Source organism: Aspergillus ambiguus (genome assembly GCF_047715705.1).
Source record: "Aspergillus ambiguus strain CBS 117.58 unplaced genomic scaffold BDV59scaffold_5, whole genome shotgun sequence".
In the NCBI taxonomy this organism is placed as follows: domain Eukaryota; kingdom Fungi; phylum Ascomycota; class Eurotiomycetes; order Eurotiales; family Aspergillaceae; genus Aspergillus; species Aspergillus ambiguus.
Window position 1 is genome coordinate 469,843 of NW_027395518.1, and position 23,621 is coordinate 493,463.

Genomic DNA, 23,621 nt, shown 5'->3' on the forward strand with positions numbered 1-23,621 from the left:
TGATCGGCATCAATCCAGCTAGCGTTCTTGCTATTATTTCACACAATATGCACACTACTTTGTTGTTCCTCCTCAGTTCAGCCGCTCCAAGGATCCACCGATCATCAAATGGAGCCCCGATAAAACGAATGTTCTTAATCTGCCGTAGTCTTGAAAAGCACTTGTCTACGAGCTAGACAAAACCGCAGAATCTCGCACTCTACGGTTCTCCCTGGCTGTATGGCCCGCATTGAAGTGGTCGACTAATTTTCGCCCGGTAACGTATTCAACCCCCGAGCGGGCCACCTCCCGCAGATTCCTGCCCATGGGCTAAATACTATGGCGTTTTTCAACCACACAATTGCATCTCTATATAAAATCTGATTACTAGGCGGATTAGGACATCTAACTTTAGTATGTCGCCGACTATAATAATTAGAACACTAGGGTGGAGCTCGTACGAGTGGCCTAACAGCAGAAAGCGCTGGATCTATGGGGATAGTATCCTGAGATTTCTGGACCTCATTCTCGCGTTAGAATAGCTCCTAGCTCTCCTGAATAGTACAGCCATCTAGTATAGCAAGCTGCTTAGTAGATCGTTTCCGCTTTTAAACCTACTCCATATTAGAAGCGCTTAAAATACGTATTTCTTCACGCGCGAGAACAAGCTCATTAAAATATAATTTATAACCTTTTATAAGCTTATTTAATCGCGCTTCTAATGAAGGAATAGAGATTTGGGAACGCGTTTTAAGCAGACTTTTTACTGTAGATACCTGCTTTTCTAGCTGCCGAACGTTATATAGTGTTTTAGGCGCTGAATTGGTCGACTAACTATTTGGTAGTATAGGGATCTTTAGCCGAATATTTAGCTTACTAAATACTCTCTCTGGATTAAATAGAACTAAGCTAGCTGCTACGAAGCTACTCCGGATAGTTTATACTTTAAAAGTAGTATCGCGAGCTATAGGAAATACCCCCAAAAAGTCGAGTTTATCGAAATAATTAGTACCTATACGTATCTTTATTTCTACTGAGCCTCTGTACGCGTGCTTTAGAGGTGCAAAACAGCCTGTATCAAAATCCTATAGCTTATAGGAAGAATAAACGATATTGCGACCTATCCGGGTTACGGGTGTGTCTCTCCACCCGCTCAGTGCTGTTCAATTGACTCTCTGTCTGGTTACTGAACCAATTCATTTTACAGAGGATATAGCAACCCCTGCGTAACGTCGGTTCCTCTCCCATCCAGCTGCCTAGCAACCGCAGTGTCGACCACCAACTCTGACTGGACGTTTCCCACCTACACGACCAATGCCACCCAGCCGACCCCTTTACCACTGGCTCCGGGGACCTGGCCCAACTGCTCGGTTGAACTATTAGGAATTTTACCTAGGGCCATTATGGGTAATCATGAGTTCCCCTCAGACACTGAATATTAGCCAACTACCTTTCATGAAGTCTGATTCATGATGGACCAGGTCATCAGCTACGACGTTGTGCTAGGGAACGGGACTCAGGTAACTGCTAACGCAAGGACGCACCGAAACCTCTTCTGGGTACTGAAGGGTGGCGCAAATAATTTTCGGAATTGTGACCAAGTTGTCTTCAAGACGTATAGCATCCCGCAAGTGAGTAGCACGATTCAGATGTACGAAGAGGCGGAAATCCCGGCATTCATCCAAGCTGTCGCCAATTTCGCAGAAGTGGACGATCCGGCCTCCCCCATTGCGGCTGGTGGTGTCATCACAATCACATACAATACAACCACCAGGGCTGCAAGTGCATCGCTTCTAGGTCTTCAGGAAGGGGTGAGCGAGCCCCCCTCACAGTTGGGGAATTTCACGGCTATTCCAGGACCGGTCAAAATACACAACGTAACTACTGCAGCGCAATGGGCGTCAAGCCTTGACAGTCCGTTCCAGATGTTTCGGTATGCTTCAGAGTAGATTGCGGATGTGGGTACGAGCTGACTTAGACATGGTCATGTTCTCCCACCATACAATTAAGTCTCGTGCTGATGTTTTGCACGACATCTACAAATCATGGAAGTCGGCTGTTGAGACTATCGCAGGAATAGAGGGTCTTTATCCAAAGTTCGTCATGAATGTGTTGCCACGGGGTGCAGCTCGCATGGGCAAAACAAATGGAATCGGGAACGTATGGGGTCTCGACGATGACCAGTCTTGGATCAGTAAGTGGGATCAAATTGTACTGAATCCGAGCTGACTGGAGACTGTGGCAGATAAGCACGGGCTGGGCACTGGAACAAGATGACTTGCGAATGCAGGCCTGTCACGCGAGCTGATCACTGCTCTGCATGACAAATATAAACATCAGGGTATCACCTCGGAATTTTTATATATGGGCGATGCTGGTGAATGGCAGGATCCCTTTGCGGGATTCCCAGCTCGGAATGTTCAAAAAATGAAGAGAATCAGGGATCAGTATGACCCAGACGAGGTTTTTTCTAGATTAAACTGGGGAGGGTTCAAAATGGGTCCAACTGTCTAAGGGTGCTCCGACTTGGGTGGAGCGGAAGCATGGCATTGTGAAGCTTTTTGGTCGAAATAATTGTCGTACTGGACAAGCGTGACACTGCCCATCCGAAGAGCTAAGGCCTATCATTGTTCCGCAGCCTCAGAAAGGCTTTGATGTATCTGCTGTTGAGGCCATTGAAGCCATCCCGAATATTTTTCATCCAGCACGGAGCCCAGCTCAGACATGAGTCTCCCACTCAAACCCTCCATCCACCACATCCATTCAATCTGTCGCAGTGATACGCAAAAGTAGGCAAAAATTATAAGGGCGATGGGAGCTTCCTGTCGCAGGAGGTCTAGATATTCATCCGACACTTCCAGAAGCCAAGCGAACACATCCGCAGTGTCCAACCTGTGTTGCTCACCTGGTTTCATGACGATTGCTAAGGTCCGACTTAACTCGTCAAGAGTCTCCAGGTAGACAGAGAGCTGTGATGGGCCCAGAGCCGAATCGCAGATCATCCGTCTCAACTCCCAAACATATAGCCTACCTTGTTCCAATGCGTTAGCTCCGCGGCGAGATGCTGCGAGATAGCCTCCATTCACGAAAAGAGCCCTGAGAGCCCCAGTGCGCAGGTCATTCTCGACACAGCTAATGATAGCTTTATTGCCACGGAATAAACGAACCCAGTCAGATATACGGCCCCGTTCAAAGAGGACCAGGAAGTCGTCCTCGCCCTGTGGCTTTGAGCAAGAATATATGCATGTAAGAGAGGAGAAGAGAAAGAGGGCAACGTAATTGTCAGCTGCGAGAAAGGGCACCACGGGTGCTACAGTATGTACTGCTACCTCGTGATGCATTTGGGCCCGGGCCACACATTCTGCCTGTCGTGACGGATTCAACCGGGCTAAATGAAGAGCGGAAATGGCCAGTAAGGCATGGAGGACAAAAGGCATAGTGAAGCCTACACGAGGAGCTTCGTCACGCCAGATTGCCTGCACAGCGGGAGCCCGAGATAATGTGTAGCACGTTGATGTTGTATAGTGATGCAAAAGTTCAAAGTCAAAAATAGTCAGGTCCGAAGACGACCGTAGAGCCAGGATTGATGTATTGGTTGCCGGCGCAATTGTCTGGTTGGGCTGTTCACTTCCACGCTGGGATAAACCAACGGTGGCATGCCGCGGGGCCGGTCCGTTGGAGGGTGAACTCTTTTCACTGCCGGGTTGAACAGGCGGCGAAGAATCGACAAATGAGCAGTATACACCATGCACACTGCATTTGTTACATGTCGGCCTGCCTTCATCGCACTGAGAGGGTCATGAGGTTAACCGGTGCATCGGATGTTAGGCGAATAATTGGATTACCTTGACCTTCCGTCGCTTACACTGTAGACAGCCATTTCTGGACTTGCGATGAGAGCGGCGACCTGAAGAAACCTGCTCCATAGTTCCCTCCGTTTGGATCATTCACGCATTGTCAGAGGCAGCTAGTACTGTTGTGAAACAAGAACTCCCAGGGGCCAGATAACCACCCGTCAAGTTAGATGTAGGGTCGAGAATAACGACCTGATCAGGAATTGATCATGTCTTGTATGTAGCCGACGACCATCCCGTTTGAGGCCCGAATAATTAGTGTATTGGTTACTCCAAAGTATGAGGAACAGTGGGCATGGGGGAATAGACGAGAGGCTCGGAATCGGAGGCAGATGAGGCCGACACCGCCTTGGACTTTCTTTTCCGTCGCGTCACATTCGCACCTCCAACTTCTCTCCACGACGAATTCCCCTCACGTCCAACATGTTCTCTCGCTCAGTATGGAGGAACCTCCGGTCTACTACGACCAGGAGGGTTGGTGTTCCCGAAACTCCGTATCGGTGTTTTTCCTGCACGCAACGGGCTCTCACGGAGTCGACAAAACCTTCCGATGAACGAATGACCCATTTTGGATATCGCAATGTGCCCGAGGAGCAGAAGGAGTCTCTTGGTATGTGCTCATCTCGATGTGTTAATGGTGTGCAGTGCGTCTAACCTTCCAATTCCACCAGTCGGTGCGGTCTTTAGCTCCGTGGCCTCCTCGTACGATACGATGAACGATCTGATGTCTCTGGGGATCCACCGTCTGTGGAAAGACCATTTTGTACGCTCGCTCAATCCTGGATCGGCGTTGCCATCTCGTGAAAATGATACTACGGGGCGAGGCTGGAATATTCTCGATATCGCCGGCGGGACGGGCGACATCGCGTTTCGCATGCTGGACCACGCGACCAACATCAACCATGACCTGGAGACCCGAGTGACTATTTCGGACATCAACCCCGATATGCTCGCCGAGGGCAAAAAACGAAGCATCCAGACGCCGTACTACAACACCCCTCGACTGTCATTCTTGGAAGCCAATGCGCAGAATATGCCTTCGATCGCGGATAACTCCATCGACCTCTACACGGTAGTATTTGGAATCCGGAACTTTACAGACAAGCAGGCGGCATTGAACGAAGCCTTCCGGGTACTCAAGCCCGGCGGTGTGTTCGCGTGCATGGAGTTCAGCAAGGTGGATAACTCGCTCTTCGACGCGGTCTACAAGCAGTGGAGTTTCAGCGCCATCCCGCTCATCGGCCAATTGGTGGCCGGCGACCGTGATAGTTATCAGTATTTGGTGGAGAGCATCGACAAGTTCCCCAGCCAGGAGGAATTCCGCGCCATGATCCACAAGGCGGGGTTTATGATCCCAGGGCGTGGATTTGAAAACCTGACGGGAGGCATTGCAGCGATCCACAAGGGGATCAAACCCCTGCAGTGAGGTTGCTGGAGGGTACATGGATTGTATAATAGTTTGCAATTAGACGAACCGCTGTAAGATTAGGGAGATCATGCGAGATGTGTTGAATAGTCCGAACTTGGCCCGATTATCAATCAAGACGATCGGCAATGCGTCAAGAACGGCGCCGATGGTGTCATGCGGAAATCCACGTCTCCGGCCTGCAGAGAGCAACGATACTATACACCAAGCTAGATAATTTCCGAGAGTCTTCTCCATCCCCAGGTTGTGCCTGACATGCCTTCTTGTCCACGTCTGGCGTCTCCTGACTAACCCGAACTCCCCCGCCTCTTCTCCGACTCAATCTCCCCCGCCATCCAAATTTTCCCCCCATTCACCTTCGTTCTCAACGCAGGATCTCTGTCAGGGATTTCTTTTCCCAGGCTCCTCCTGGGAGAAGTCCCCATTGATCGTGAACTCTCACCCTGGAGAATGGTATCGGCATCATGGGTCACCTCCATCATCGACGCCAGCAGCAGCTTCCCGCCACGCCGCTGTCTGGCCTCATCCCGAGGTCGTTGAGCACGATAAAACAGGATCATACCCTCCCAGACGACTTCTGCTCGCTCCCTCTGACACCGCCGGATGCCACGGTCCCGCCCTCTTCATCCGTCCAGGACTCTGCCGGGGACGCAATAGCCACCGCCGTCCAGGTCATTTCGACCGAACGCGCTGCATTGGCGCACCTGGAGAATCTCTACGAGACAAACATATTGGCCCAGGAGAACCTCGCCCGGGCTGTAAACCAGATCGCCCGTAGCGTGCGCCATGGCGGGAAACTGGTTTGCTGTGGTGTCGGCAAGAGTGGGAAGATTGCGCAGAAGCTGGAGGCGACAATGAACAGTCTCGGTATCTACAGCGCTTTCCTTCATCCCACGGAGGCATTGCACGGCGACCTGGGCATGATACGTCCCGTGAGTCCTCATCTGGAGCGTGTGTTCGAACTACACCAGCTAACGATACCTGACAGCTCGATACCCTCCTGCTGATCTCCTTCTCCGGCCGCACGCCGGAGTTGCAGCTTCTTCTCCCTCATATCCCCTCGACAGTGCCTGTCATCGCCATCACAGCACACTTACATGCGTCTACATGCCCCTTGCTCATAATCCCTCCACCAGACATGTGCATCCTCCTCCCCGCTCCGATCCACGAGGACGAAGAATCCTCCTTCGGCGTGGCCGCCCCAACGTCATCAACAACGGTAGCTCTCGCCCTCGGCGACGCATTGGCCATCGCAACCGCCAGACGGCTACATACGTCTCCCGGCCGCGGCCCCGCGGAGGTCTTCAAAAGCTTCCATCCCGGGGGTGCCATCGGTGCTACCTCCTCCAGCGTCTTCACACCCATGAGCATGTCCACCGCGTCGTTCCCGTCTACCCATTCAGACGACTTTCCCACGCCGCAACGACCCTCGCCCGTAGTAGACGAACCCCAGCGTCTCGCGGACCTCATCGTCGCTATCGACCAGATCCCCACGGTGTCTGCGGCCGGCCCCGTCCGTCTCCTGGACATCCTTCTCTCTGCAATCCAGCACCCCGATGCCAAGTCATGGGTGTTCTTGTCATCTTCGGAGGTGGTCCCACCGCGCCGTTTGCGGTCCCTGGCCCAGACGAGCTACGTCGACATGGATGTTCCTTCCATTGTCGAACTCGGACATCACTGCTCTGTTCCCCGGGAGCATTGGGTGCGCATTCCTCGCTCCATGACTGTGGAGGAAGCGCGCCAGATAGTCTCGGACGGGAGCGCAGCCAGCGGGGAATCGGTGATCGTGATCGCAGTTACACGGGACAACAGCCTCGATGATTGCGTGGGATTATTGGAGTTTGAGGATTTATGGGATGAATCATAAAGTTGACTTTCCTTACGTTGTGCCCATTGCTTTGTCACGAATTTACTCTTGTAGATGTGGTCTACCTATCCTGCTGCATCTGTCCGTCCATGAAGTCTATGAACGAAACGCCCCTCGTGTTTGATGTGCCCTCCGCTCTGTTAATACCTAACTTCCTACTTATATGTATAGTCTGCCCTCTCGATTTGCTTCACTTGCTTTTATTCCCCTATCCTACGCTCAGATACACTGTATTACTTTGGAGGATTCCTCCTTTTTAGACTAGATGATGTCTCGTCGTTATCGAGATTTGCCTGTCGCTTTGGAAGCATTTCCCAGTCCATCCGTCTTGCATAGAAGCTCACAAATCTTTGGATATATTGCGCCTCCAGCCACATTAGGACAATGAACAATGAATAATATCAAGATGTGTCTACCATCTAGCGTAACAATACAGCTGTTGTGCCAGGGGTATAAATCATAACCAAAAATGCACGACGACAAACAACAGACGTAAAAGAAATTAGGCATCTCTATGGTATCTTCAACACATTACTCGTGGCACACAACGTAAAATAGAAACAAAAAGAGAAGTCAAATATAGGGCGGGAGTTGGAGGTGCAGGTCAGGTGGGACACAGCGGAACAAGACGGGACCCTCGAGGTTCTTTGGCATGATGATAACCGAGGGGATCACCCACTGCAATGTCTCTTGGCAACAAGCCCTGTATCGTGCAAATAGGGCGCACCGTCCCATCGACGCGAGACCGACGGAGATATGATGCCAGAGAGGCCTATTGCAGGGACCGTCGATATAATCTGGAAAGACGGTAAAGCGTGCCGACCATGTATCTCACCCCCAGAGGGGTTGACTGCACATGCTCAGAACTACCCAGCCCATGTACGGGGACAATCAAGACGGGACACCTAGTGGTGTCATCCTGACCGTCCAGGCTCCTGTCGGGATTTGCCCTTGTCGGGGCCAGAACCGGCGTTCGCACCGTCATCCTCGTAGAGATGATGCTGTTCGATGTAGTGGATGACTGGAACAGGAATTAAGTACCGGACGCTCATCTCGCGTCTTAGAAACAGGCGGATTTTTGTACTGCTCACATCGTTCTGAATGAGCTGCTGAATGACGTGGATGTTGTCCTTCCAGGGTTGTAGAGCGGCCAGCGCTTCGTCGATGTCTGTCCCACTCCGCTCCACGATGAACGACTGCAGGGGGCACGTTAGACAAGATAATAGTCAAAGGCAAGGAGGCCGGACGATGCACTTACACCGTATTTTCCAAGAATGTGGTCGAGATCCTTCTCGCTCCATACCCCGGGGGTAGACATAGTGTGGATCAGATCTGCTCCGGCGAGGAGAGCGATCCTTACGGGCTTGCGATTGCCATTCCCAACATCGACACCCTGCCGCACGGTGTTGATTTCGTAGTCGAAATGATCCAGGACCACGGCAGTGGGTTGATAGGCTTTCTGCATGGGCTCCCAGGTATCACACATGATCCAGTCGGAGGTTTGGTCAACAGCGAGCTGGCACATGGCCACACTAGACCGACAGATCGTCAGCATATGTCAAGTGGGAATAGTAGAAAAGGTCCAGGCTCACCGATGCTCTGCACTAGCCAGACCAGCCTTGCGGTAAGCATCCGACACCGGAGAAAGGTATCCGCCCATGATCTCAAAGTTGGTGCTGAATTTGACGTAGTCGGCGGCCATTTCGAACATGCGGAGGTGCAGATAGGTAATGGGCGAGAAAGACCCGCAGGCCACCAGCAACAGAGGCGTCTTCTCCGGGTCGTCCATCTTCCGCTTCAGGCGAAGTTCGGGGAAAGTATAATCATGCATGGGAACCGGGGGAAGACGATCACGGGGCTGGTGGACATCATCGCTCCGTCCTCCCATCATGTCCGCCATGGCTTGCAAATCAGAATTGTATTGCGCGAAGGAGGATTGGGGGAGAGCAACAGTGGAAGTGGATAGGTGATCGTGAATGGGGGAGAGGTTGAGAAGGAAGAGTTGGGAAGAAGTTGAATCTTTGGATTACTTAAGGGAAGTCAGTTAGTCACCCTCGCGCGGGGGTGTATTGGTATGTATCGACCTGTACCGGGCGGGGGAAATTGCCCCTCCTGCTGCGGGGGGATCCGATCACCTCATCGTATGGGTAATGTATGGTATTGTCACCGGAGCATGTCCGGCCTTCCTGCTGAGTCTTCTCACCGAAATCCTGTACCTATGTACCTACCTGTACTATATACACCATCCAAGCTCTAGGTTGACAGTTCGAACGAGTTCACCCTCACACTCCCTCCCAGCTCCTCGCTGGCAAAGTTGAATATCCCGAATCGATATCCCATAAAGAATTCCCAGCTGGTGTTCAGCGCATATGCATCTCCCAAGTTGCTAAACGTCGCTCCATCCAAACTATACGAGAATTGCCCCGTCGCCGCTGTAGGCTCGATATTCGCATCCACCCGCAGCCACACTTCATCGCCGGTCAGATCTGCAGTCGCGACCTCAGATCCGGTAGACACTGTGTTCCAGTCGGTACCCATGGACAGTTCAGTTGTAACGCCGATGTGAGAAGCCCCTCCATCGTTAACTACGCCAATCCAGGCGGAAGAGTCACGGAGCAATGCAAGACCTGCGCGGTCACCACTAGCCATGGAACTGATGTTCAAGTGGATTGTTCCGGAGGACTGGGGACCAAGGATGCGGTGTGAGAGCGTGTTCCTAGCAGCATATAAGTCATCCGTCACGGTCACCGTGTCAAGGATCAGCCCGTTATCGAGCGACCAATGATCGTTATCCGGGTTGTGATTCCACTCCCACTGCGGGCTTAGCGACGTGCCAGTAAAATTATCCGTCCCGGCCACAAATGACGAGATGGGAGTTTTGGACGGGGTGATGTTCGGTGTATCGTAAGTTGTGCTCCACGTTCCGTCTACCAGTTCAACCGTAGGCCATCCATCGTCTCCCCAGACCAAGGGAGCCAGCACCGGAATACGGCCACCAGGATAGGCGTCCACGAAGGCCATGTAGTACCAGTCTCCGTTCGGTGTGTCTACAATGCCCCCTTGGTGGGGATATCCGCAGTTAGGAACGGGGTTTCCTGCGCTGGTAATCAGCGGCTGGCGCGTGTATGGACCGAAGGGGCCGCTGGTGGACATGAGAACATGTTCCTCGTTGGCCGGATGCACGACAAAAATATAATAGGTGCCGTTGCGTTCGTAAAACCGAGAGCCCTCCAGATAGCCTGCATCATCCGTGGGGAAGATAACCTGAGTGCTAACCTGGCTCAAGCCGTCCTCGGACAGCTGAGCGACGGAAATTCCATCATTGCCGTAGGCCACATACATCGTGTCATCGCTACTTATGAGAAGCCCAACATCATAATAACAGGTGTCAATTATGCTTGCGTCCAGGGACCTTCCGCCGCACTTGCAGTATAGACATAGGTGGTCCCGTCAATACAACCGATCCAGTAGAAGGTATTGGTGCTTTTGCGATAGCCTATTGTCGATGCCCAAGTGCCCTGGACATACGCCTGGCCGCCTTCAAGATTGTAAGCTGACCCGAAGGCAAGCTCTGGGATGGAATGGCCGATAAACTCCCAGTTCAATAGGTCATAGGAGCGAAGAAGCGGGGCTCCAGGCGAATAGTGCATGTTTGATGCTGAATAGTAGAAGACATCGTCAACTCGAATAACGTCAAGGTCGGCAAAGTCCTCCCAGAAAACAGGGTTAGAGAACTCGGCCAGGGTAGGCAGAGCAAGGGACAATGACCCCAGGGCCAGGGTGGAGACCTTCATAATCGATATTGACAGAGATATTGTTGTTTGTAAAAGTAATAACTAAGGCGTTGAAGACAACTAGCTCGTAGCCAGCTGTATATTCATCTTCCAGGTTTATGAAGAACATGATACTTATATTCAGGCTATACAGGAGAATATGGCCTCAAATGGAGCCCCACCGGAGCATTGGGATATCCTTCATTTGGCATAATGGAATGGATGAATAATCCGGTCTGGAACAAGTATACGAGTATACGGAGAGTAGTGACATGACCGAAGGTCCATCCCATTAGTACTAACTCATACATTTCAGACCCTTACACCGTATGTCGTCGGCAATTGCCGGTACGTCCTCTAGCCGAGGATTAGTACTTCGATTGGAAATATCGTTGATGGCGAGGGGTGGCTTGTATCAGATGTTCTCTAGTGGATCTTGGCGAGCAGTCTTGAAGGCTTGAGCCCCGACACCAGAGACGCCATCGATGCAGGGGTTGGGTTGTAAACAGACGATCGTCGATCCGCCCATATCAGTGTCTCGGGGGAAATGTGGGGGTGGAGAGTTGCTAGTATACTTCGTTGTCCGTTAAGATCTGGGTCCCGTCTTTCCATATACTAGATGTTATAAATGCTATACTGATATGCCAGTTAGGTCCGACGTGCGGCCGTCGACCGAGTTTAAGAAATATGGCTGCTGACAGACAGTCCGTACTGGTATCCTATCTAGTATGGCCCCCACAGCTTTATTACCGATTCTTGCATCTATGTACTTGCATGCATTCTCGGCAATGAAGGAGTGAAATTATTACCGAGCGTCTCGATGTCCCTGCATTAGGCTCTTCAGTTCCTCATCAGCTACAGCCCTGAACGGTTCCCAAGACGCTGATCGTCCCTATACGTCCCATGCTACATGCCTTCCCTTTCGCCTTATTAATTCAGGCTGAATGAATGTTTCCACTTGTCTCTTTTCCTTGTTTGATAACAATTTGTATGGGTCTATACACAATTCGGTCACACCCTGTTGTTTGGAATAGATGACTCCGGCTCGATACTCGACAGCCTGAGGAGCCATATACCCGGGCTTGGCTCAAGGCTTCACTGTCAGACTCCCGCCTCTCTAATGGGTAGAGGTCACCCAAAATTCTATATAAACATCATCTTGTCTGTCTCCTCGCTTTCGATGTTTTTGAGGAAGCCATCGGCCCATCTCAGTCTTTCATATATCCCTAGGCTTCATTAGCAATTTACCTTCATCCAGAACTAAAAGTACCTAACGCTGCTGCCTAAAATGCGTTGCTCTACGGTGACTCTTACATTTGTCGCTGCTGAATTGGCTCTGCAAGTCGTGGCAGCCAGCTCTGGCTGCGGTACAACTCCCAACCTCAGCGCCGGGTTGAATTCCATGGACGTCAATGGACAAAACCGGGAATATATAATCCAGACACCAGAAAATTATGATCCAAGCACCCCTCACAAATTTGTCCTGGGGTACCATTGGCGTGATGGTACAATGGACGACGTTGTCAATGGTGGCTTTTACGGCCTGAGCTACCTTGCCGCAGATGTTCCAACCATCTTCGTTGCGCCTCAAGGGATCGACAATGGCTGGGCAAACACCAACGGAGATGATATAACTTTCACCGATCAGATTGTTGAAGCAATCGAGACCAACTTCTGCATCGACCAGGAGCGCCGCTTTGCCACTGGCTGGAGCTGGGGAGGTGGCATGAGCTATTCTGTCGCCTGCTCACGGGCAGACGTATTCCGCGCCGTTGCCGTGCTTTCAGGCGCGGAAATCAGTGGCTGCGATGGTGGCGATGTCCCCATCGCTTACTTCGGTCAGCACGGAGTCAGTGATAGTGTCCTCCCCATCGACCTCGGTCGTGGGTTGCGCGACCACTACGTCGAGGTCAATGGATGCGATCCTGCGGATCCGCCTGAACCCTCGGCTGGTAGTGGGACGCATACCGTCACGGACTATTCGAACTGCTCTGAAGGCCACCCTGTTCAATGGGTCGCTTTTGACGGTGACCATGAACCAACTCCATCTGACGCGGGGTCCCAAGATTCTTTCACTCCTGGTCTTATCTGGGAATTTTTCTCGCAGTTCTAGGACATTTGCCCTTTCTCCTTCGGCGATATTCCGTATATTATGGCAGGGACTTGTATAGTCATGCACAGAGCGGCTAGGAAACGGGACAAGAAACCAGCTGTTGAGATCATCCGTTATGTAAATTATGCCAAATCTTGAAAGTGTATGCGATTGTCTTGGTGCTATCATGTACGTGTATTGACAAGCTAGTCATGGAGGAATGCGCGTCGCGATTTTGTCAGGATTGATTGGCTCAACCACAATGTTCCGCATAAAACGATGGATATAACCATCTATAGCTGCACAGGGATCATGGTATCCGAAAAGCTAATAAGAACCATTTTACCAGTGGCATTTCACAGGCCCATCGATTATGGATCTTACCACCTTTACAAGAACAGGGGTTCAAGGTGCACGGTTAGCCACACGGTCTACAGAAACGACGTTGATCCAGAAGGACATTCTTCGACAATGCGGCCGGTGGGAAGGTTACTTGTCTGGGAATCGTCGGTGTGATGGGTATTGCAGGGTTTGAGTTTTCTGCTTCGGTCGGGTATAAGGGGATCATGGGAGACGACCACTTCGTTTCTCCTCCACCGTAGCATCTTGTTAAGATAAATCAAGTCAGTGTCCCACGTAGTCTATGTATTGATTCGAGCATAGAATGCTATCGCCTATCGCCAAGAGGGTGTGAAGTCATTGTTCTTTAGCGACCTGACTCTGGAACAAGCCGACATATAACGGGAGGATCTCTGAGTATCCCCGAGGATGTAGGGCCGTTGTGTGACGGGTTGCAGAATCGGGGTGGCATGTGATGTTGTACATAGCATTCCAGGTAGAGCCGACATGAGTGAATGTCGTCCTGACTGACATCAGCGTCTCTTATCGGTATCGCCGAGCCCGTCCCGAAGTACGGAGTTCATTCTCCACGCCGCGGGGTCGATAACCGTGGAGTACCAGGAGGTCAATGAAGGTCAAATGGCGAGAGACAAAACGATACGCTGAGCCATATCTCGACAGTCTGATGGTAGAACAGCCAGAGTGAAGGACGGGCGAGTACCGCGAGGATAATGGAGGAGGAAGTGCGCTTTGGGTGTGTGATGGTCTCCGCATCGGTTGCTTCCTGAGGCCGCCGGGCATCAACCACGTCAGTTTCCACTAATCCGGCTGGACTTCTCCTCTTCTTCTTCCTCCTCCTCCATCTTCTCTCCCCCTACCATTCCTCAACCTCTTTCCATCGCCACGGTCTATTCTGCGACCCTGCTACCACTATCTTGGAATTCATCTTACCTTTACAACCTTATCTTCTTCCTGCGTCATCTCGACGTCCACCCGCACCGCCCTAACCGCCGCTCTCCCACCCTCCTCCGTCCGCTCTCTCCATCTTTTCAACTTCGTCCCTCCGACGTTCCTTCGATCTCTTTCCCTGTCGACCCCAGCGGACTGAATATCGTCCGTCTGTCCTCTCTCGATTGTATCCTTCCAGAGTCACGGATGGCGGATTAAACGGTAGCGACTGACGACCGAGCCCCTCCCCCATCCAGCTCTCGTTAGCATTCAACATATGGCCAGACAAAGGCCCGACTTTCACCGCCAGGACCCGTTTGAGGATTCATCTGCTGTGCCTTCCTCCGCTGGAGCTTCCACCCCTGCCGCCAGGTACATACCCGAAGTTCACTTTCCCTGAAGCTTGTCTTTGGCCCCTTGACGCTCGTGACTTGACTCCTCTGCCCTTCCCTGTTCGTCTGGGCCACCCCGTACAAGCAATACCGTACATACCACGCCCGCCTAGTTTGGACCCATAGGTTGCGGAGGATAGTATCTGTTGACCGCTCCTTCGGGCCGGATCACATCCCTCTGTTCCCTGGATGAACGGCTCCGGGTCGGACATCTTACCTTTGCCACTTAGCAATTCTCACGTCTTTTGCGCCCTTGTCCCTTACCTCTCTTACATACACATCTGTCCAAATCGTCTCCAGCGCATACTCACACTCTCATGTCCCGCAGAGTCACTCGTTCGGCTGCGAGACTAGCTGCAGACCCCCCCTCCGCCAGCTCCGGCCCATCCGCCCCGACCCCTGCCGCTGGTTCGGCCTCCAATCGGAAACGCAAAGCCCCCGCACGAGCCGATCGGCCAGTTGACCCCCCAGGACGCCAGAACCCTCCCTCACCACCCCGGAGAGCAAAGAGACAGCGGCGTGCAGCGTCTCCCCAGCCGGCCGCCACCCCTGCTGCCGCTCGCCGCGGTACCCGAAACCGCACAGCTATGTCCCAACCAGGGTAAGTGCGCGTGGAACCACATGGAATTTCCATTTAGCTAACTGAATATGTCGACTAGTCCGTCTTCGCGCCCCACGGAGGAACCTTCAAGGAACCAGGCTGCGTCTCCTCCGGCATCTAGACGGAAGTCCAGCAGAAATGGAAAGGTATCTCAAGGTAAGATGGCACTCCCAGCCTTCGTTGGGGACTGAACCAATTCGCTTGGTAGTTTACTGATACGTTTCCCTCTCAGATCGCCTGACGACCCAGTCTCCACAAACCAGACAAAAGAAGCGCTCGAATCGCTCCAATGCCGACGTCATAATGAAAGAAGCGGAAGACGACCTAGAAGGACGAGAACTCAGTGAGGAACATGATTCATCGCCGCCCAGTGATAGTCACGATGGCATCAATCATTCGGGGGTTGATGAGGAAGACGATGACGATGATGGAGATCTGTTTCACAACAGCCTTTTCGGCTCACGCAGCCCACTGGGGCTTCAGAGTACCCTTCGTGCTTTGAGTGGCATGATGTCCGGCATGTCTTCTCGCCTGCGGGAAATTCTGTCCAATTTGAGAATGAAGGAGGATCCATCCATTCAGCTGATCGCCTTACAAGAGCTTTCAGATCTTTTGCTCGTATCAAATGAGGATAATCTTTCCGGGCAATTCTCACCTGACCCATACGTAAAGGAATTGGTTACCTTGATGCAGCCAAATGACTTCGGCGAAGAAAATCCCGAAATTATGCTTCTCGCATGCCGATGCTTGGCTAACCTGATGGAGGCCCTGCGTGGGTCGGTGGCCAACGTTGTGTACGGAGGAGCTGTGCCGATTCTGTGCCAAAAGCTCTTGGATATCCAGTTCATTGATTTGGCCGAGCAGGCTCTCAGCACCCTGGCCAAAATATCAGTTGATTTCCCAGCGGCGATTGTGCGAGAAGGTGGCTTGACTGCTTGCTTGACTTATCTTGACTTCTTTCCGACCAGTACCCAACGTACTGCAGTGACCACCGCCGCAAACTGTTGCAGAAATCTCTCACATGATTCATTCCCAGTCGTGCGAGATGTCATGCCCACACTTCTCAACGTGCTCTCTAGCAATGACCCGAAAGTTGTGGAGCAAGGCTGTCTCTGCGTCTCTCGGATTGTCGAAAGCTTCAAGCATAAGCCGGATAAGTTAGAGGAACTCATTGAGCCGGCAATGCTCAAAGCTGTGCTTCGTCTCCTGTTACCCGGTACTACCAACTTAATTGGACCTCACATCCATACTCAATTTCTCCGTGTCTTGGCTATCACGTCCAAGGCCAGCCCGCGGCTATCTGTTGAGCTTCTCAAGATGCATGTCGTCGATACTCTCTATCAGATTCTTACCGGTGTCTCGCCGCCAGAAAACCTGGAAGACACCACTGTCAAAATGGACAGTGTTCTCGTGATGCAAGCATTGATCCACCGCCCAAGAGAGCAGGTTTTTGAAACTCTCAATGTCATCGGCGAGCTTTTACCTGGTGTTCCCGGGCGTCAGGCGCCTCATTCACATGGCTGGCTACCTTCACCTCTTGACAACGATCCGGCTCTTGCCTTGAGGTCCCCTAAGGCGAGGGAATCGGCGGACAAGCGACGCTCGTTGTTGATGCAATGCAAAACAGAACTGAAACGTTTCGCAATGATATTATTGCCTACATTGACTGATGCCTACTCAAGCACGGTTAACTTGGAAGTTCGTCAAAAGGTTCTCATTGCCCAACTGAAGATGCTGCACAATCTGGATGCCGGTCTGATTGAGGAGGCATTACGTACGGTACCCTATGCCTCCTTCTTAGCTGCCATTCTTTCCCAGAAGGACCACCCTGGGCTTGTGTCCTCAGCTCTTAGGTGCGCTGAGCTCCTTTTCCAACGTCTGGAACATGTGTATCAGTACCAGTTCCACCGTGAAGGAGTCGTCTCTGAGATCTTCAAACTGGCCGAAGCTCCCCTCTCCACTGATAAACAACAAAAGCCTTCTAGGGATTCACCTGCAATGGATGCTTCGAGCGATTCATACCACACAGCTCAGGCCACTGCCGCACCCGACTCATCAGAGCGGAATGCTGCTCTTGACGACCAGGAGGCTATGGAGGACGATTTTAACGGGGATGATTACGAGGAGCAAGAGGATGAGGACAACGATGACATTTCGGAGTCTGAGAGCTCATCTTCCTTTTCTGGGAACATGGTTCTGGCTCGAATGGACAGCGCCATGAAAGATCTCGTGACTCGTGATGCCCGTGCCTTTGTTGAGGCCTACCAATCCAGTCAAGGTAGGGACATGCGGGGCAAAGCGATGGAGATTCTCACCGAATTGCAAGACCTTGCGGCAGAGATTGAATCCTGTTACCTCAGCGATGGAATCGGTGACGGCCTTGCCCTCTTCAGAAAGTTGGCTAGCTATTTCGATGGGGATGCGCTAGAAAGCATCACTAGCTCCGAACTGCTCAACTCTGGAGTCATTAAGGTACTCCTGGACGTCTTTCGTGATTTCTCATCACCACGCATGCGCGAAGCTCGTTCCGCCTTCCTTGAGGCGTTCATGGGCTCTACGATTTCTGCGAAAGCCCAAAGCCAAAGCACCGCTACCACACCCTTCAGCGTCCTAATCCAGAAGCTGCAAGATCTGCTCAGCCGGACTGAGCATTTTGAAGTTATCACTGTTAGCCACAATTCCCTGGAGAACACGCGAAGCAATGCCACGTACATGCTTGGGAAGCAGCTAAGACTTAAGCTTGTTGCGGATGAGGAATCCGATATTCCACGGTCCTATCGTAATATCATGGTCTCAATCCACGCGATTGCTACTTTTAAGGCGTTGGAGGATTTCCTTCACCCCCGCATCAGCTTGTCTGACCGACCTCGGCCATCCCGCAACAGAGACACCATCCTTTCTCAGCTTGCTAATGCAGCACGGCTCCGAGACCAGTTAACGGGGAATGCCGACTTTATGGGCAGCGATTCTCCCCCAGTACCTCGGGGGTCGACTAGTGCAGAGCGCACTGCGCGCCGGGAGGAATCGCGACACGATGCCAAAGACTCTTCGGCTGAAGGTCGTGAACATGGGTCTCGTTCTAGACGGTCAGGCCGCCATCATCAGACTTCGGAAGACGATAACCAGGCCGAGGAACCTCTGGAGTGCGCGGATGAACGACAGCTCAGTGACGAGGATGAAGAGGACGATGGTGACGATGAAGAGTTGAACGCTATCGTGGATGATTTAGACGATGATATGTCCGAAGACAATGTCCATGATCCCACGGCAGTTAATATGGAAGTCGCTTCCACTGGTAAAGTCACGGCGCGGAAAGAAGATGGAACACGCGTCGCAACTCCGTCTCAGACCACGTCAGCTTCAAAGTCATCAACGTCCGGTTCTGGACTCAACCCTATGGGAAGTGGATCTTTAGCCATGGCCGGTCGCCCATTCTCCTCGTACGCTGCCGCCATGGCTTCTGTGCCTTCGGATTGGCATATTGAGTTCAGTGTGGATGGCAAACCCATCTCAAATGAGACAACCATCTACCGCGCCGTTCATCACAATAGAGAACAGACAGACCCTGCTGCAAGAAATGTGTGGGCAGCTGTTCATACTGTTAAATTTAAGCGAGTTCCTGGGCCGCCGCCCCCTGAACCGTCTGGCCTCACCCCCGGCAGGACTGAGTCGGCCGCAGAAAGTGATGGTGATATGCCAGCATCTCTCAATCAGGATCCTGTGACGGGATCAATTTTGCAGCTTCTCCGCGTCCTCCATGAGATGAATGCTACTCTGGACGATATTATCGCGGAGAGTAAAGACCTTGTCGCCTTGAAACCTGAAACGCTGGCTCAGTTCATTAACACCAAGCTGACTGCCAAGCTCAACCGACAACTAGAGGAGCCACTAATTGTGGCAAGCAGCTGTCTCCCTAGCTGGAGTGAGGATCTCGCACGACTCTTCCCTTTCCTCTTCCCATTCGAAACGCGTCACCTCTTCCTCCAGTCAACTGCTTTCGGCTACTCCCGGGCTATGATGCGGTGGCACAATTCTCAGAATGGTGATGACAATCGTAATGACCATCGTCGCGACGATAGGCCGTTCTTAGGACGACTCCAGCGTCAAAAGGTACGGATTTCTCGGAGTCGTATCTTGGAATCCGCTATGAAGGTCATGGAGCTGTACGGATCGTCCCCTAGCGTCCTCGAAGTGGAGTATTTCGAAGAAGTTGGCACTGGACTTGGCCCAACTCTTGAGTTCTACTCTACGGTCTCCAAGGAGCTGTCCAAAAAGAAGCTTAAGCTCTGGCGCGAAAATGACTGCATCAATGACGAGGAGTACGCCTTTGGAAAACGTGGGTTGTTCCCCGCTCCCATGAGCCAGGCCCAGGCTTCCTCCGAAGCAGGGAAGAAGCAACTTCAATTGTTCAAGATTCTTGGCAAATTTGTCGCCCGATCGATGCTGGACTCCCGAATTATTGATATTTCCTTCAACCCCGCCTTCTTCCGGATCGCCCACAGCTCCTCCTCTGTGGCTCCATCTCTCGGTACGGTGAAGGCGGTTGATCAGGATCTGGCTAACTCGCTCCTTCTGTTGAAGCGATTTGCCATGTCTAAGAAAACGATTGATGACAATCGGACGCTCTCGGATGCGCAAAAGAAACAGATGCTTCAGGATGTGCACGTGGACGGTGTCAGTATCGAAGACCTCAGTCTCGACTTCACACTCCCGGGTTATCCTGCTATTGAGCTTGTGAAAGATGGCTCCAATATCCCCGTGACAATGGACAACGTTGACCTGTATGTTGATCAAGTTGTGGATATGACTCTCGGCAGTGGCGTCGAAAAACAAATGGAGGCATTCCGAACGGGATTCTCCCAAGTGTTCCCATACTCTGCCTTGCGGACGTTCACGCCCAGTGAGCTAGTTATGCTATTCGGACGTTCCGAGGAAGACTGGAGTATCGAAAGTAAGTTTTCATGTTCTACTGTGACGTGAGTGTAGTCTAACCTGGATACAGCACTCATGGATTCCATCAAAGCCGACCACGGTTTTAACATGGACAGTCGTAGCGTCCGCAACCTCCTTCAAACTATGAGCGAATTGAACACTCAGCAGCGGAGAGACTTCCTGCAATTTGTGACCGGAAGTCCAAAGCTTCCCATTGGAGGTAAGATGTTACGTAACCTTCAAGGGTTTCAGAAGCTAACTTCACCTTAGGCTTTAAGAGTCTCACGCCTATCTTTACTGTTGTTTGCCGTCCCAGTGAACCTCCATACACTGCCGATGACTACCTTCCCAGTGTCATGACATGTGTGAACTATTTGAAATTGCCAGACTACAGTAGCCTTGATGTTCTCCGAGAGCGACTGACGGTTGCCATCAAGGAGGGCCAGGGTGCTTTCCACTTGTCTTGATCGGCAGGACAACTCAGAAAAAGAAAAATGAGCAACGGATTTGGTTTTCGGCATATACGTCAGCATTAAATATGGGGCATTGTCATGACGGCACGAACGGGTTTGTATTTCATCAGCTGGTTTACTGCATTCGGGCTTTAATCCGTGTTAATACTCATTCTATTACTCGCTGTACTGCGTGACTGGTGGGAAAGGCGTCATGGGTGTCTACAATCCTCTAGATAGAAATGAATCCTCGAATTTAAATTGTCTATTGTCTATGTGTATGTCTATATGTCTATGTCTGTGTCTATTATTGTATTAACGGCGGATTGCAACATCAGGACTCGTTATTCAGGTTAGTCATCCAGCTTTAGCGTCGGTGTCACTGACGATATAGCGGTACCATGGACTAGACCACCGTCAGCACGATAACCAGGGACACAAAGCAGAATAGGGACACGTACCTTGGCAAACTTCGGCTCCACAAACAACGCCCTTGCCTCGGCGACAACAACTGAATCGACGCCCTTCTCGTCGCGCCGCGGCAAGGAGGTCAATGAGCCCTCAACCCACGCCTTGCGGCCCTCGACTTTAACCGTCTCGGCTTGCAGCACATACAACCGATCCGGGAGGGCTGGTTTGCGGAAATCCACGTTCAAGTTCGCCGTCATGCCCGAACCACTCGGGAACGACGTGGAGACACACCGCGCAAATGACTCGTCAAACATGACCGTCAGCAGGCCGCCATGCACAAAGCCCGGGTGGCCGCACAGCTGCGCACCGATATGGAACACCGAGACGACTTGGCTGTGGTGCCGGCCCGACGGAGCGTGCCGCTGCGTCGCGCACCACATGAACGGCGGCACGGTGATCTTGTTCGGACCAGAGAGGGTCCCAGCCACGAAGTGTGCTGGCCGGTGTGTCGGGTTCATGGCTAGATGTGGTCGTGACTCGGTGTAGGTGGGGTCCTGGCGGAGGGACTGCACGAGCGGCAGTTCGGCGATGAGGCTGTCAATGGTTTCGGGGCGGGACGGTTGGGGTCCGGTCGTCTTTGACGTGGTCGTTGTCGGCGTCCCTGGCGGCGGCGAGGCAGTGTTGTTCGTCGTATGGGGGTCTTGAGCGACTGCGGAGACGCCCTGGATGCTGCGGGTGGTGAAGGAGTGGAAGACAGGTCTGGTTGTCCGGAGAGAGCTGCGCGTGCAGCGGAGGAGGGAACTGGCGAGATGAGACATGCTGGGCAGTTGATGGGGGAGTGTATCTATCTCGAGGGAGTATGTACGAAGCAGAAGAAGAAGAAACGAAAAAGAACTGCCGGAAAATAGAATTAGAGGAAAATCCCCACCACGTGGATATTGTTCCACGAGGCCAATCACAGCTCGATCCAGCCGTCCGGGGCGATCTTGGCCAATGATGGTCGTCGGAGGTCATCTCACGCTGGTTGAATGGCCATGGAGTAAGCAAGCGTAAGCAAGTATCATATAGTCAGTGGGTGGTTTCAATGCAACCCTGGTAGTTTCGCTGTGTTGTAGGGGTAGAATGATGGAGACAAAACGTAGATCGTCTGCGATGTACGCCAGACGGTGCAAATTCGACGATCCCGAGATCGGCATGCCGAGAGTGGGTCTGGCGCATCCCGCGTTCTCAGATGCCGGGTTTTGGTCTTACAGCTGCCGCAGTCACTTATCACGGTTGACTCCTATTGTACATGATATGATTGGCATTGGTATCTGGCGGGGGGACCATCTGTATAGGTCAAGATACAGTTACTTTGGTCGTATTAGAGCAATGTAACTCTCCTCCCCTGGCATAATAGTGGTTCCGCGTCAGAACCGGAGGCGCAGGTCCTGTAGAACTTTCCCTATGTGAGCCCATATTGAACGCCTCCACAGTCACAGCTGCATCATCCGGACTGTGAATTGGCCAATAATGCTCTTGTCATATACCTTATGATGATTGAACCCCTGTTGTTCCCCGCTCTCAGTCCGTATAAAATGCGCTCACATGTCTCAGTGCCCCTCTGGACTTCGCCCATGCCAACCACGAAGATCCCCCCAGTATGGGTTGCTCACTGTCCGGTCAGAAGAAACTGGTTATCCGCACTAAAGCTGGACTCAGGAACCTCCAGCGATGTGACTCCTGTGGGAAGAACGCGGCCAAAGTGGCCGAGTTGTCCTGTAAGCATCATCACTGTCAGCACTGCCTAACCCGCGAGTTCGGCACCGCAGCTAAGAAGATGTATTACACCGCGCCCCAGTGCTGTGGTATGGACATCTCGACCGGTTTGGCCGCCCCGTTCCTGAAGAAGTCTCTCGTTGCCCGCCTCGAGGACAAAACGGCCGAGATGCGTGATTCCAATAAAACTTACTGTTCGAACAGGAGCTGTGGAATGTATCTCCCTCCGGGTACCTTCGAAGGCGAGGTCCAAGAGCACACCTGCGATATCTGCGTGCACACGACTTGCCTGAAATGCAAGGGCTCGAGCCATAGTGGCTCTTGCGAGATATGTTGCCGCTGCTTGGGCCCTGCGCATCCGTTCACATGCGATGATGGGACCGATGACCTCCTCGAACTGGCCGACGATAAGAACTGGATGCAATGCCCAGGGTGCAAGATCATGGTTGAACTAGTGGGAGACGAGTATAACATGAAGTAAGATATCTTTTTCTTTCCTTTTTATATTCATTACTATATATAGCACCATATGGAATGTCCACGGTATCGATGGAACTGACTCGCGGAAGGTGTCCCTGCGGTACCAAGTTCTGCTACGACTGCGGCCAAATCCGGAACACGTATCACGTCCACACTAAAGCCTGGGGGGACGTGGAGAAGGAAAAGCTATGGTGAACAGTCACCGCGGCTGCTGCCCCGTTCAAATTCCATGGAATGGGCCGTCATGTGAGGGTGAGAATCCTGTAGGGCGCGGTGGATTTTCCCGTCCATGTGAGGCCCCTTCGCGAGTCGAGTTG

General features: G+C 52.1%; 10 protein-coding genes across 10 annotated transcripts; 6 read left to right on the plus strand and 4 right to left on the minus strand.

The window, feature by feature from the left end:
- Nucleotides 1–1,824: 1,824 nt before the first annotated feature.
- BDV59DRAFT_172135 (uncharacterized protein) lies at nt 1,825–2,293 on the plus strand. Its single transcript, XM_073688670.1, has one exon. It carries the CDS (start codon nt 1,915–1,917, stop codon nt 2,206–2,208), a length of 294 nt encoding a protein of 97 aa, XP_073550899.1. The 5' UTR covers nt 1,825–1,914; the 3' UTR covers nt 2,209–2,293.
- On the minus strand, nt 2,294–4,118 carry BDV59DRAFT_128400 (Zn(II)2Cys6 transcription factor). Its single transcript, XM_073686936.1, has 2 exons — nt 3,825–4,118; nt 2,294–3,767 (listed from the first exon to the last, which is right to left on the minus strand). Exons 1-2 carry the CDS (start codon nt 3,924–3,926, stop codon nt 2,604–2,606), a joined length of 1,266 nt encoding a protein of 421 aa, XP_073550900.1. The 5' UTR covers nt 3,927–4,118; the 3' UTR covers nt 2,294–2,603.
- Nucleotides 4,119–4,256: 138 nt separating this feature from the next.
- BDV59DRAFT_199349 (class I SAM-dependent methyltransferase) lies at nt 4,257–5,259 on the plus strand (the record flags this gene model as incomplete). Its single annotated transcript, XM_073693345.1, has 2 exons — nt 4,257–4,443; nt 4,505–5,259. The coding sequence occupies 2 exons, from the start codon at nt 4,257–4,259 to the stop codon at nt 5,257–5,259; spliced, it is 942 nt and encodes a 313-aa protein (XP_073550901.1).
- A 232-nt stretch (nt 5,260–5,491) lies between these two features.
- BDV59DRAFT_128403 (uncharacterized protein) lies at nt 5,492–7,266 on the plus strand. Its single transcript, XM_073686937.1, has 2 exons — nt 5,492–6,191; nt 6,248–7,266. The coding sequence occupies exons 1-2, from the start codon at nt 5,724–5,726 to the stop codon at nt 7,124–7,126; spliced, it is 1,347 nt and encodes a 448-aa protein (XP_073550902.1). The 5' UTR covers nt 5,492–5,723; the 3' UTR covers nt 7,127–7,266.
- A 572-nt stretch (nt 7,267–7,838) lies between these two features.
- BDV59DRAFT_128407 (nicotinamide/nicotinic acid mononucleotide adenylyltransferase) lies at nt 7,839–9,117 on the minus strand. The gene is made up of 3 exons (XM_073686938.1): nt 8,719–9,117; nt 8,385–8,658; nt 7,839–8,322 (listed from the first exon to the last, which is right to left on the minus strand). The coding sequence occupies exons 1-3, from the start codon at nt 9,024–9,026 to the stop codon at nt 8,041–8,043; spliced, it is 864 nt and encodes a 287-aa protein (XP_073550903.1). The 5' UTR covers nt 9,027–9,117; the 3' UTR covers nt 7,839–8,040.
- Nucleotides 9,118–9,379: 262 nt separating this feature from the next.
- BDV59DRAFT_210787 (putative xylosidase/glycosyl hydrolase) lies at nt 9,380–10,920 on the minus strand (the record flags this gene model as incomplete). The annotated part of the gene is made up of 2 exons (XM_073695669.1): nt 9,380–10,523; nt 10,655–10,920. The coding sequence occupies 2 exons, from the start codon at nt 10,918–10,920 to the stop codon at nt 9,380–9,382; spliced, it is 1,410 nt and encodes a 469-aa protein (XP_073550904.1).
- A 941-nt stretch (nt 10,921–11,861) lies between these two features.
- On the plus strand, nt 11,862–13,343 carry BDV59DRAFT_172140 (alpha/beta hydrolase family esterase). The gene has a single exon (XM_073688671.1). It carries the CDS (start codon nt 12,188–12,190, stop codon nt 13,010–13,012), a length of 825 nt encoding a protein of 274 aa, XP_073550905.1. The 5' UTR covers nt 11,862–12,187; the 3' UTR covers nt 13,013–13,343.
- An 853-nt stretch (nt 13,344–14,196) lies between these two features.
- Nucleotides 14,197–21,110, plus strand: BDV59DRAFT_172143 (HECT-type E3 ubiquitin transferase UFD4). Its single transcript, XM_073688672.1, has 8 exons — nt 14,197–14,650; nt 14,999–15,271; nt 15,330–15,427; nt 15,504–20,222; nt 20,274–20,423; nt 20,474–20,933; nt 20,994–21,007; nt 21,066–21,110. The coding sequence occupies exons 1-6, from the start codon at nt 14,556–14,558 to the stop codon at nt 20,668–20,670; spliced, it is 5,532 nt and encodes a 1,843-aa protein (XP_073550906.1). The 5' UTR covers nt 14,197–14,555; the 3' UTR covers nt 20,671–20,933; nt 20,994–21,007; nt 21,066–21,110.
- Nucleotides 21,035–21,884, minus strand: BDV59DRAFT_199356 (PaaI family thioesterase; the record flags this gene model as incomplete). Its single annotated transcript, XM_073693346.1, has 2 exons — nt 21,035–21,061; nt 21,117–21,884. 2 exons carry the CDS (start codon nt 21,882–21,884, stop codon nt 21,035–21,037), a joined length of 795 nt encoding a protein of 264 aa, XP_073550907.1.
- Nucleotides 21,885–22,708: 824 nt separating this feature from the next.
- Nucleotides 22,709–23,499, plus strand: BDV59DRAFT_199357 (uncharacterized protein; the record flags this gene model as incomplete). Its single annotated transcript, XM_073693347.1, has 2 exons — nt 22,709–23,301; nt 23,394–23,499. The coding sequence occupies 2 exons, from the start codon at nt 22,709–22,711 to the stop codon at nt 23,497–23,499; spliced, it is 699 nt and encodes a 232-aa protein (XP_073550908.1).
- Between the last annotated feature and the right edge of the window lie 122 nt (nt 23,500–23,621).

What these genes read in the sequence shown, in the direction of transcription:
- BDV59DRAFT_128407 (XM_073686938.1), bottom strand. Translation starts at nt 9,026, where the DNA reads ATGGCGGACATGATGGGAGGACGGAGCGATGATGTCCACCAGCCCCGT. An exon ending in CTGGCTAGTGCAGAGCATCG is followed by an intron (nt 8,659 to 8,718) that starts GTGAGCCTGGAC and finishes CTGTCGGTCTAG; the next exon opens with TGTGGCCATGTGCCAGCTCG. An exon ending in ACATTCTTGGAAAATACGGT is followed by an intron (nt 8,323 to 8,384) that starts GTAAGTGCATCG and finishes TGCCCCCTGCAG; the next exon opens with TCGTTCATCGTGGAGCGGAG.
- BDV59DRAFT_128403 (XM_073686937.1), top strand. Translation starts at nt 5,724, where the DNA reads ATGGGTCACCTCCATCATCGACGCCAGCAGCAGCTTCCCGCCACGCCG. An exon ending in ACCTGGGCATGATACGTCCC is followed by an intron (nt 6,192 to 6,247) that starts GTGAGTCCTCAT and finishes GATACCTGACAG; the next exon opens with CTCGATACCCTCCTGCTGAT.
- BDV59DRAFT_172140 (XM_073688671.1), top strand. Translation starts at nt 12,188, where the DNA reads ATGCGTTGCTCTACGGTGACTCTTACATTTGTCGCTGCTGAATTGGCT.
- BDV59DRAFT_172143 (XM_073688672.1), top strand. Translation starts at nt 14,556, where the DNA reads ATGGCCAGACAAAGGCCCGACTTTCACCGCCAGGACCCGTTTGAGGAT. An exon ending in GCTTCCACCCCTGCCGCCAG is followed by an intron (nt 14,651 to 14,998) that starts GTACATACCCGA and finishes CATGTCCCGCAG; the next exon opens with AGTCACTCGTTCGGCTGCGA. An exon ending in AAATGGAAAGGTATCTCAAG is followed by an intron (nt 15,428 to 15,503) that starts GTAAGATGGCAC and finishes TTTCCCTCTCAG; the next exon opens with ATCGCCTGACGACCCAGTCT.
- BDV59DRAFT_172135 (XM_073688670.1), top strand. Translation starts at nt 1,915, where the DNA reads ATGCTTCAGAGTAGATTGCGGATGTGGGTACGAGCTGACTTAGACATG.
- BDV59DRAFT_128400 (XM_073686936.1), bottom strand. Translation starts at nt 3,926, where the DNA reads ATGATCCAAACGGAGGGAACTATGGAGCAGGTTTCTTCAGGTCGCCGC. An exon ending in GTAAGCGACGGAAGGTCAAG is followed by an intron (nt 3,768 to 3,824) that starts GTAATCCAATTA and finishes TGACCCTCTCAG; the next exon opens with TGCGATGAAGGCAGGCCGAC.